Below are 12920 nucleotides of genomic sequence, written 5' to 3'. Positions count from 1 at the left end.
GTGCTAATTTGGTCACAAAATTACTCTCATGAACTTGAAATGCATTAGGACAAGGCGTTTCCATTACATTACATATGAGCCATGGTGATGCAGTGGTTAGACTGCAGTACTGCTGGCTACTTCTGCTGACTGCTGACTGTCTGCAATTTGGCAGTTAAAATCTCACCAGGCTCAAGGTTGACTCAGCTTTTCAGCCCTCCGAGGTGGGTAAAATGAGGACCCAAAATTATTGAGGGCAATATGCAGACTCTGTAAACCGCTTAGAGAGGGCTGTAAAGCATTGTAAAATGGTATATAAGTCTAAGTGCTATTGCTATTTTAGGCACATCTTTTCCATTTTGTCAAAAACAGTTGGGTTGGAACCCAAGCCAGAAAGTTGGGGTTGTGCTAACTAAAAGAGAGTTAATTTTAATGCATGGATACTTTGAGTAGTGATGTCTTACTTCTGTTTCTTCCCTCTTTCATGCTTAGGTGTGTCTGAGAAACTACTCACAACGGGAGTTCTGCAATGCTCACAGCCGTCTGTGGTTCTCTTGGCAACCAGTGCTCAGAGACACCTTGTTCTTCTCCAAGCCACTTGGAGCTGCAGCCTCTGCAGACATATCAACCTCATACCAGCCCAGAAAGTGGGGGAGATTTCCCATCCCCTCTGCAACCCACAGAACTCCAGCACTTGCCTTTGACTGCACCTGACACGGAATACTCGGATAACAGTGGTTACGAACTGCATGGGTCTTCAAGGGTAGATCTGGACAGCGAAAGCCAGCTGCCACCTGGGTCATACTCTAAGCTTTTACAAGCAACACCGGATATGTCTCAGCATTATGAACCTTGGTTTAGACCTACACATTCAGGCAATCCCACTGATGACAATGTCAATCCATGGTGGGATCTCCATGCTGGATCTAGCTGGATGGATCTTCAAAGTGGTCTCCAACCACCAGGCCACACAAGTGGGCTGCAGCCAGCATTGGGTGGCTATGGTTCTACAGAACATCAACTCTGTGGTCCACCTCATCATCTGCTGCCTTCAGCACCACACCTCATGAACCAAGAAGTTATTAAATCCCTGGATTCTACTCAAGAACCTCATCCAATGGAGCAAGCTGGGGATAGTAGTGGAAGACCAAAAAGCTCAAGGCGTTCAGTAACCCGGAGCTCTGGCCAAGCTGCTTGTCGATGTCCTAACTGTCAAGAAGCTGAAAGGTTGGGCCAGTGCCCTGACAATTCCAAAAAGAAGCATCTCCACAACTGTCATATTCCTGGTTGTGGCAAGGCATATGCCAAGACATCCCATTTGAAGGCTCACTTGAGATGGCACAGTGGCGACCGTCCCTTTGTCTGCAATTGGTTGTTCTGTGGAAAGCGCTTCACCCGCTCTGATGAATTACAGAGGCACCTTCAGACCCATACAGGAACCAAAAAATTTACCTGCCCAGTTTGCAACCGAGTCTTCATGAGAAGTGATCATCTAAGCAAGCATATGAAGACACATGATGGTGCCAAGGAAGAAGCAGAAGGAGAGGCTAAAACTGGAACAGAAGTTCCTGCTAAAATCAAACAGGAACCTGAGGGAAGCGCTTCAAGTGCTACTTCTCAATCTAATTGAGCCTTTTCTCAAGGATGTCCAGCCCTTCCCATCTCTCTATAATGGTCAATCCTGGGTCTGTAACTTCCTACTCATGGCTATAGGATCAATCCATCCTCTGGCATGAACATTAGTCTGTCCTCAAATGCAATGTTATTTATTTTGTAGGAGGAAAGGGTGATATTGTTGGGACAATTTGGAAAGTCCAGGCCTTTAGCAGCTTCGGGGTGGGACTTCATATTCTTTTGTTTAGGGAATATAGGAAGATACTGTCAAAAGAATAGTTAAGGAGGTGGGTGGGTTAAGTGGCATCTTGAGACAGTTACAAATGGAGGGATGCAGTCCTTGCCTCCTTCCATTTGAATGTTAGGCTTCATGTTTTTGCTATATACAAAATCACAAAAACATACAAGGGTTATAGGGGAACCTCATTCTTTAGTTTAAGCTCTTAGAGTTTTAGGGGTTTGGATATTAACCATCCCAAGTTTGGTTCCAGTTTAGTAGATAACATGGTAAATCCAGTTTAATGCAAAATGTCAACCACACTTCAGTTTCCATGGGGATTTTTTGGGAGGATCATGATAGAATTCTTGGCTTGCATCTCAGACAGCTACCTCACTCTGTTCCCAAAGCAGTGATCTTAGACCATATCCTTAACTATGGATACAGGTGGCTCTAAAAGTAAATTAGCTTTTTTATGGCAGTTGGTGACACATAAATTACTATAATATGGAATAACATAATTCAAGCTTTAAATTTTCCTGAAGTCCCAACTGAAATATACATTTATATATGCCTTTGGTGCTAGTATTTTGCTTAGATTATCTATTAAAAATAGGTTTTCTAAAAGGGTTTATATTTTCAACCAAACACGAAGCATCTGGTCTCTCCAGGAGGTATGACCATTTCCTTTATTTAGGAGAAAAAAGAATGAGAAGATAGAGAAATGTGCAAATTGAAGGAACTGGAAAATGATTTTTTCCTGCCTCTGAAAAAAGACAACTGAATATTTTTGGGAATAGGGCAGGATGGAAATACCATACTTTCTCATAATTAATATGATGTTAATATCTAGAATGCTTTCTTATGGTTCCACAGAAATTCCACAGAAATGAGAGGATTTTCTTAATACAAGGGAGAAAATCCATTTTGTGTTGATTGAGTAGAAATGGCTAGCATTTTTTCTGTATACACACTCTGTATTTCTCAGTCCTCCAAACCTTTTCCCCTACTTCCCTATCCCTTTAAAGTTTCATTGAAGGGAAGTATGTACTAAAGTTGTGGGTTAGAACTCAGTTTCTGGTTGCCTCAGGGCAAATTCAGCAATTAAGGATGTGCTTTGTTTTGTTTTGTTTTTTGTGTTCTTACAGCAGATGGCAAACTAGTTCAAGCACATGAATTGGTTATAGTAAATTGAGGCTATCTTTCACTGATGTTAATACAGTCTTGATTTCCAGCTGTATAAAAAGTGATTTTACTTTTCTCACAGTACTGACTCACAAATTTAACCAGGTTCTACAATTAAATCAGATCTGATTTTAAGATCTGATCCTAGAACAATTTTTGTTTCAGCTGTAGCCTTTATATCAGACATTATGTGCAATTTTATACAAATTGCAATGACAATACATATTGTTCAAGGAAAATAATATAAGCATTACAAAAAACCTTATTTGTACTTGTTTTTTTAATTTGGATAGAAATATGCAGATTTCTGCTCAGAAAATGAATGTGGAAGGGCTGCACCATACTGTATACTCTGGATTGCTAGTAATTCTTTTTGAGCCAGGTAAGTGTTTGAGGTATATTTTCACGAATGAAGGCAAATATACATGTCCCAGGATAATGTTGCAGAATTCAATCTGGGTCGGTCACTGGGGCCAGAGCTTTAGTCTTCCAAACTTCCAGACTTGTGCTGGAGCCCATCCTCAGGGAACTTCTCTCTTACCAGAATGTTACTTTGGGCTATTCTGTGCATAGTATTTATGTGATGCCAAATTGTGCCTAGCTTTTTAGTTGTTGAGTTGATGGCCTGTTAATGGCAGGTTATTAAGTCATTGGCTGTTGTTGACTTGTGCTGCCAAGTCCTTAGCTCAGCACTCCTTTTGACTGACTTCAGTCCAGGCTTCAGTCATTTCCCTGACCAGATTCTTGCAATCTGGTGGTTAGCTTTCGCCTTGTGTGTCCTACATAGCCGTTGAGGCATTGTATGAATTTCCCCTGTAACTATGATTGTCCCTGTCACTTGCGTGAATTGACCCTGTGACTGTATAGGACAGATGAGGAGGAAGCTAAGAATCAGATTGCAAGAACACAAGGGAGCTTTAAGATGAGGAGACCCGAACTCATTGGTAGCCTTACATTGCAATGAACAAGGATGTACATTCAATTTTGCAGCTACTAAGATTGTTGGCCAAACAGGTACAAAAGTAGCCAGGAAAATGATTGAAGCCTGGAAAACAGGCTCCTTGTCAGTCAACAGAAGTGCTGGTTTACCACCAGCCTGTCAGGTATTTAGAAGCCAAGGACTTGGCAGCACAAGTAAATAACAGCCAATGATTTAATAACTGGCCATCAACACCTCAATCAACAATTTTAAAAAACCACATACAACCAGGCATCACATAAATAGCCGAAAGCACATATTCTGGTGAGAGAAAAGTTCCCTGAAGAGGGGTTCTAGCACTAGTCCAAAAGCTCAGAAGATTAAAACTCTGGTCCCAGTGACCAGAGGTATATTTTGCACAAAAAGCAATATCCAGTGTCCTTGTGCCCGTCTCTTAATCTCTCAGCAGACCATTGAGCTTACCATAAATAGTAAGACTGGTTGATATTTAAAATATTTTTTAAGATCAAAATTTGGAAGTGTACTTTGAACACAATTGTCTTCACTAAAACAACTGCATTAACTGTCCACAAAAAACCCGAAACATTTCCCCCCCAGTTTTGTAGTTTTTATCTATAAAACTTAATCAGTTTTACTGTTCCAACTGATATTGTAATCCTCTAATTATATTCTATATGATAGTGACGTTTTATAGGCAAATCTGATTTAGGATAATTTACTCAAAAATCTCCTTCAACCAATTTGTTTCGGTTCTTCAAAGCAATTTCCTACACCTCGCAATCTTAACATTTTTCTTCCTCATTAATGACCCCACCTGGGAAGTTGAACCACACTGCCTGTTACCCAGTGGGGATTTAATTCATGCACTTTCTGGCTGATGGCAATGTTCTTGGCTGCTTCTGCCCTTCCTTCCTGCACAGTATGCTGTGCACTTCATACTATTGGCAGAAGGGAGAACTTTTAAGGAAAAGAGCAAAATCACATGGGATCTCATGCAGCCTAATAACATGAAGGTGTCCAGACATGTCCAGGCCAGAAAACCAGGGAGGAAGGCAATATTTAACATCTATTGCTTGGGAAATGCTCATTAAAAATTTAACTCAGCCCAAAGGAAGAATCCTTCTATTTTTTTTCTAAGAGAGGGGAAAATATTGGCTCTTTTAATATGCTCTCTCAGTTTTCCCAGCATTAGCAATAAAGTTTTTGACTGCAGTTATAACATTTACAAGAAGTTGCAGTTCTAACTTTATAAGTTTTGATCTATTAAACACTTTAGCTAGGAAAGTGCAAGTTAGTGATACCTAAAGAAGATTCTTTACATGATGTTCAACAAAACTTTCTTCCTATTAACCATGGCAACTACTGACAACAGATTTCACAGAGTATGTTGCAGAGAGGGTAGTGGGAGGAAGAGAGTAAATAAAGTGGTTAGTTTAATTTCAGTTTAATGGCACTCCAAAAATTAATATCGGAAATGCTGTAAACTCAATTTATTAGCTATTAGGCTTTTATGAGGAAATTGTTCCGAATTTTATACGCCTATGTGAGGAAGTTCTACCACAAGGACAAGACATGCATGTGTTGAGAGGCTCCCTAATTTTCCTCCTTGCTTGTGACAGAATGCAGATATTGAAGTCAATGAATTTATACACTTCCCTTACTTTAAATGTCTGAAATTAAGTTAGAGATTCTCTTGAGATGAGAGGGACAACATGCACTCCTTATTGTTGCCTTTTACTTTCTGAGACTGATTACTTCAAGGACAGTATCCCAGACAAAGATCTTATAAGCCTAAACTTTGCTGATGTTTTTTTTTTTTTTTCCTGAAAGGCTTTCTAGTGAAAAGCATTTCTGAATGAAACATACAATGACACTCGTGATCACACTAGAGTGGTCATCTAAGGTGCTTGTGTGCTTATTCAAATTCTGGAACAATGTATGAGTTTGACAATCCTCATGTGCCACTTAATATTTGAAAATACATCTTCTTTCTCTTTCTGTTGGACACAACCTTGGTTAAAAAAAAAATTCTCACCTACTGTGTCTGTAGAAGAAACAAGTCCAGACATTATTGCTTGTCTGGCTCCAGAAATAAATTGCCTCTGTCTTTATAGATTCCTATCCTCTATTCAAAGGATTATTCATGTTCAAATCTGGTTTAAAAAAATAAAGAACATCAGAAAGGATTGAATCCGCCCTTCATCTAAGCAGCATATTGACTAACAAATTGGTCCCTTGGTCAAAGGCTTCTTCATTATGGCAAAATAACATCATATTTATTTTAAATTTTGAATGTATACATGCAGCACATGTAACAAAGGCCTAATAATGAAAAAAAAGTGTCTCTTGCCCTGTTTTTTGTTTTTAAGTGGCTATCTTATAAAAGTGACATTTCATTTTCTGGAAAAGGCAGACAGTTATGCACTAAAGAGTAGTAGGCCTACATGTCTCTTAGGATATGCAGGTGTGTGTGTGTACAGGAGAAACTTCATTCCTTTGTGGAAATCCCACAAGCAATGGCTGCATCTGCCGGGTGCATTTTGTGCAACTTGCTGTCCATTGGGTGCCTGCCAAATGCCTAAGACACCTGCTCCTTTCCCACACCCACTTCTCTCTCACCTGCCACTCTCTTTGCCCCGGGGAGAGCTGATGCAGGCGAGAGGGAGGTGGGAAGAGTTCCCAAAAGCCAGAGAAGCAGGCCCAGCAAGGATTCCAATGAGATGGCCCAATTGTGTGGGGCAAAAAAGGGTGTGTTGCAGCACCTGTCTCCTGTACAAACTGGGCCTTACATTTTAATTTAACTTTTCTGTAAAAAATAAAGCTGAATGTGTGAGCTCGATATGAGGCACTTCAGCTAGTGTTTTGTAAGGATGGTTTGCGAGTATTATATTCATTTGATATTGAGATTTCTTTCCTAATCTAGAGGGGTTTTATCTGAATTTCTTGCCCCCTCCACTTTCAGAAGTTTAGACACGTTACTTTTTGTAAAAATGTGACTGTTACAAGCCAAAAGATTGCTTTTTTGTTTTCTTGGTCCTTCCTACCTAAAAGATCTATTTTAAAACAAAATAGGTTGTATTATGTAGTAAATGTTATTGCAATTATAAACCTACCCCACCCAAGTGCAAACATCACTAAACAGTTGAATAAATAACAACAGTACTCCAAATGCTAGCTGTAGGTGTGCAAAGAAATTAGAAAGGAAGGGGGATGAAAGTAGAAAGTAAATACAAAACAATTACAGAATACAGATTTTAAAATCTTGCTTCTGCTCTAAGTGGAAGTTAAAGCCTTGGAGTGGTGCTGCCAAAATCTGCTGTTTACCCCAAACCTCTCTCCCCCAATAAAGATACATTTTTAGCCCTTGGCATCATAACATGTAATATTAAAGCATTGTTCTAACATTACCAGAGTCATCCTAAGTGGCTTTTTTATTTAACATAATCCCATCTACAATTTCTGGTGTGTAGTTCAGCTCACTGAAGGACACCTATCTGGGTTCTGGGTTGAAGCAGACAGTTTCGTAACATCAGTTACAACAATTAGCAGTTCTAGAACTATAGTGAAAATACTACTACCGTACGATAAAATAAGACTGCGGATTTATTATGTGGGGTATCATATATGGACTAACAATATAAGTATTTCACCTAGATTAGTAAAACATAATACAATATGTTAAAAAGATCTCTATTCAAATACCAATGTCTAGGCCCTCTAAGCATTGAAGCACTGCATCGTTTATATTAACAAGTGTGGGTTTTAAATGCTAATAGGATTTTTTTTCCTTCAAAATAAAATCCAAAGTCTTCATATTCAGAAGAATGGCACTCATTATTACAGTAGCAATAGTTTCCTTTATGACTTGTTACATTCCAGTTTTTATGTACATAAATCTTTGAGGGGCCTAATATGGAGCAATAAATGGAGGAGTCAATAGAAATGCTGTATATAATAGATGATGGAGGTTTTGTTTAAATTATAATTAGAGGAAATATTATTAATGAGATCTGGAAAATATCTTTTTAAAAAATATCAAACTCTAGGACATTCAGTTCTAGAACAATATCCGACAGCTACAATATCTTGCCTGACATATTTTATCCCAAGGTTTTATGTATGCTTTGATCTAATGGAGTAAAGCTCTGTTAAAAAATGTATCTGTAATTCTCCTTGGCACAAATAGATAATGAATGCATCTTATCACTGAATGGAATCTCCAAGCTACATAACTGAATAACTGCAATCCTTTCAGCTGAGTTCAAAAAAATTACTGTAAAGAAAATGCCTTGATCTAGTTCTTGGGTTGTCAACATACAGTTTTACATATATGTTTGAAATCCCTTCCAGGGAATGGGTGAACTGTAGTTTAAAACATGGAAAGAACTAGCAGAATAAATATGGGAAAAAGGAAAAAAGAAATTAACTCATTCCAATGCAGTAAAATACCATTCGTAAAATATATCAGATTCTCCTGGTTTGGCTCTTTTTATTCCATTTCTTGCTTGTTAGATCTGATTGATATTTTATGAATCTAATTTTCCAAGGCTTGCCTTATCATTTTTTTTGTTAAATACAAACAGTGAAAGGAAAGGATGAGTGAACAAAGAGCAGCAGGGATTATTGGTAGTTGAAATATGGCACCTGAAATGCAGAGAGTCCTGAACTTACCACTAGGGGCCATTTGAAGTTACGATTCCCAATAGTTATTTATGACCCATTTCCTCCCCCTGAGGTCATGTGACCACATTTTGGTGCTCAGCAACTGACCTGCATTTACAGCCTTTGGCAGCTTCCTGTCATGATTTAAACTTTTTTTTTTCTGGAAATCAGCATTTTCTTCCAGTTTCTGACAATTGGCAAATCAAATAAATAAATAAATAAAAATAAAAATAAATCCATGGTCCATGGAGAACAACAGATTCACTTTACCACCACTACATTGGCTTAACAATAAGCACCATAAAGATTGTAAAATCAGGTCAGCCACATGATGATTTGCTTTATGACCATCAAAACTTACAACTATAATTATAAGGGTTAAATATGATAGTAAGTTGAGGACTATCTGTATAGATGCCAAATCTGAATTCCATGCAGCTGCAAGAGCCTTGGATGCTCTCCCTGACAGTCATTTCAGAAGTTGTTCCTGAATTATAATGTTTAATGCGATGGACAGGAAAACTATTGAATGCATGGAGAATAACTGTTAAATGCATTTCATTACATTTTGAACAACGTGACAAAGACTCAGAGCAGCGCTGAACCCAAAAGAAGAAGTGTATTCCTGCTTTATAGTTAATTCATTTACAGGGCAGAATAAAGGCTCTGTGATATTTTTTTCTCTGCCTTCAGTGAATTCCTAAGTTGCTGAACAGAACAGGGATCAGGTGAGAAGTATTGCGTATTTTCCAAAAGTAATTTCTGTTTGGATTACTTCCAGGCATCATAATATAGGCAGAGGAACCTTACTTATCTCTGTGGGGAAGTGTTCAATAGAGTTAACATAGACCAAACTAGTAATCACAGCTTCTGCAAGCCTCATTGAAGCCAAGAGGAAATTCTTTTGTCTCCTGCCAAATAGTGTTGTATTTTGCCAGTGCTCTTACTGGAAAAAAACTGAAGTAAATCTGGATGCAGAAATTTTTCCTAACCTTTCATGCAAGGTGGTGTTATATCCAAACATTTCTGAATGAAACAATAACGTCTACACTGTATAAAGAAGGGTAGGAAATGCTTTAAAAGTAGTCTCTTTGGAGCTAAGTTCTCATCTGGAGACTTCATAAACTGTCTATTTAGTTTTCTTGACTACAGTGTTTTGCCCCTTTTTCATTATCCACTATCTATTTCAGTTTTATTTTATGGAAGACTCTTAGGTGTCAACCAGCAGCAATGAAAATGGAGACTGGAAACAACACCAGAAGGATGTAGAGCAAGCAGTGGACATCCTTGTGGTGGAGGTGGCTGCTAGATTGATGGCAGACTCCCCCTCTCTCCCTTGCTCTCTGCTCTCCACCATCCATCTTTTAGTTATCATATTTGATGTATTTATTTTCATTTGTGTCTTTGTCATTGTTTACTTCATTGTACTATCATTCTGTTTATGTGCCTTTTCATTTTTCCTCCTTTTTATTATTGTAAGCCGCCTAGAGTAGTGCTGCTCTAGGCAGCTAATCCCACTCCATTTATTTAACAAATATTTAAAAACTTTTCCCCAACCTTCCTTACCCAGATCCTGTGTGCAAAGCCTGACTTGAAAGCATTAGAACAAGAAAATGTTACAAACAAGGATAGATTGCAAAACATCTGATGTTAGTGAAGATAAGGTGAATGAAGGTTCTTGCTAATTAGGTCTGAGAATAGAGTGAACTGTGGTGTGCAAATTGTTTTCTTTTCAAATTGTTTTGCTATCAGATAGTTATAGATTTATTTCACAAGCAATTCTTTAGCTCACTTTTTACAATCTAATATTTTCTTCTAAAATAAGTCATGACTTGAAAATATTGAAATGTAAGTTGAATAAAGTGCATGTTATAATGTTTAAGTCTCCTCCTCCTGTGTTTCTAAGTATTGTGTTTTTCTCTTTTTTTCTGTCATCATGGTATTTCTCATTGTAGATGTTCACCTTCCCCCCAAATTAACAAATTGCAAAGTGAAGTGTTACCAAAATCCCATGATAATTTGTAGAAAAAGGGGCATAGGAATAGATATGTGTAGGGAAAGGTAAAAGACCACTTAATGGCCTCAACAGATGTCCGCAAGAATATCTTCAGAGGTGTTGAAATTCCATAAATATAAATAAGATCATATTTGGAATATTTTCCTAATTGTATCTACCCACCCACCAGAGAGGGAGGCCAGGTATGTTACAGGTACCCTTCATCAAGGAAATCCACCTAGTAGGATCAAGAAAAAGTTGTGTCTTTGGTGGTTCCCTTATCTGTGGAACATCATCCCCATAGAGATAAGACTGGCCCCCATCTTGCTACTCTTCCAAAAGGCCCTGAAGGTGTGGTTTTGCCAACAGGATCCTGAGTTGATATGGAGCCAATCAAATGTTGTGTTTGATCACTGTGGCAGGAGGGTGAGGTGTGTTGGATTTGTATTTGGGATTTTATTCATGTAAGCCCCCCAGAGCCATCACAAGGGAGTTAAATTTAATAAAATAATAAAATAATGTTTTAGATGAAAGTATGTATTAACAGAACAAGAAAGTTAAAAGTGGGGGCCTTGAAATTGTCTCCTATGGCAGTTGCATCATTTGTTCCATGAGAGATACCATTAAAAGCATAGTAAAACATTAAGACACATGAATTTTGTTTTTTGAGCATTTATTTCGTTTAGAATGAAACTGATAAAAACAAGGTGTTTTCCTCTTAATGTTTCAGGCCATATAGCAAACACTTTGGGTTGGATGCACTTCCAAAGGGAGATGCAGTTACCTCATTAAATGAAATTAATTCCCATCTTATAATTGACATCAGATACAGTGGCTTCCGTCATGCTTGAATGTTCTGGTTTCTTTCTGCTGCAGCCACAAAATTTGTTGCAAAGGATTGTTGCTATGGAAGAATGTTGGACCATCCAGACCAAGGGTGTCAAACTCGTGTCATCACATAGTCACATGACGTATCATGACTTTATTCAAATCCCTTCGCTAAAATGGGGTGGGCATGGCCAGTATGTGATGATCCAGCCTGTGGACCGCAAGTTTGATACTGCTGATGTAGGCTATCATTGGAAGGGATACCTGGTATGCCTTACCTTCCAATTGCTAATATCCAAGTGATAGAAAATCAGTAATGGGCAAAGGAATCACAATTGCAAGAGGATCAAGAGTTTATCTATTTGGTATCTTGATAAGCACACCAAATTCTTATTCTGAGGTAAAGAGTCAGGGTTTGGGCACAAAACCAAAAGGTGAATCCAGAAATACTTGTCCACCTGCATGCCTGGCCAGAAAACACAAGCTCCAATTCCATATCAGAGCTCCGTGCACACTATAGGTTCAACAAGTGAGCACACCAGTTCTAGTTGTATCATAGTTTTAACAACTATACTTGGAACAGTGGTCTCAAGATTTGCTTTGTTTTCATGATGCTTCTAGAAATCTACGGGCAGAAAAGCAGGTTGTTTGGAAGAACTATGTCTCTCTCATTTGCAAACTTCTTGGATTTGCAAGCACGGATGAACTTTCATTTTTATTTTATGAAAAAATATCGAAAGGAGGGACGGAAGAGCTGTGTTATATCTTCTAACTGGTAATGGTTGGGTCCCCCGGTCTGTTAGCTCCTGTCAAGCTTCAGCCATAGAAGGTAGCTAGGTGACTTTGAGCCAGTCGCACTCACCCAACCTATTTTGCAGGGCTGTGGTTGTGAAAATATGGGGAAGAGCACTATGTATGTTCCTTTGAGCCTTGTATAAAATGTGCCATAAAAAACTAATAAGTAAAGAATAAAGCATTCTATTGATTGAATGCTTCAGAATAGCTCACTGTTTTATAGTTTTAGTCCGGTGTTGTAGTGTTCGTTATACTGAAGATCACTGACTGCTCTAAAGCTGAATATTGGAAAAGTTGTTTCTTCTGAATTAATCTCAAGAATCCTGGGATTACTTAGAAACATAACTTAGGGTTACTTATTAACTTAGAAATCAAAATCATCATCTTATTTTGGCATTGAGTGGGACACTTGTTCTTGGGTTTTTTTCATTGTTTAACACCCAAACCTACCCATCTTTAAGTATTTCATAGAAAATTGAAAAATAAATAGAAGATTAGAGTTAAGATTTGTACCCTGTGTGAATTTCTGTGAAAAAAGCAGGATGATGGTACTGAACAACAGAGAAGCCTTAACTTAGCATGACACAAGAATTTGAAAAAAGCATTTCAGGTTTTTGGATGGGTGGGAAGGGAGACAAAGGAAATTGCTAATTTAGACATCGATTGTATATATACAATCTTATCATATAATTAATTTGAAAAGT

At 38.2% G+C, this 12920-nt stretch overlaps 1 protein-coding gene across 2 annotated transcripts in view; it reads left to right on the top strand.

Annotated features, from left to right (window-relative positions):
- SP6 (Sp6 transcription factor) overlaps positions 1–10479 on the top strand; it is a 31849-nt gene extending 21370 nt beyond the window's left edge. The window contains exons 2-4 of one of the 2 annotated variants that reach the window (XR_015746030.1): positions 472–1664; positions 3289–3377; positions 9788–10479. Coding sequence is in view for 1 of the 2 variants with exons in the window: in XM_026669781.2 (XP_026525566.1) it covers positions 509–1609 (1101 nt within the window). In the remaining variant the exon portion in view is untranslated. Of the gene's footprint in view, positions 1–471; positions 3235–3288; positions 3378–9787 lie in introns of those variants that run through there. The other variant, XM_026669781.2, reaches the window with a different exon arrangement.
- Positions 10480–12920: the final 2441 nt, after the last annotated feature.

The sequence above is a fragment of the Notechis scutatus genome, chromosome Z (assembly GCF_049901735.1).
Source record: "Notechis scutatus isolate UNSWTSFEM ecotype Mainland chromosome Z, rNotScu1.2, whole genome shotgun sequence".
Classification (NCBI taxonomy): domain Eukaryota; kingdom Metazoa; phylum Chordata; class Lepidosauria; order Squamata; family Elapidae; genus Notechis; species Notechis scutatus.
Note: the sequence above shows the minus strand (reverse complement) of the source record. Positions and strands in the feature narration are given on the sequence as shown.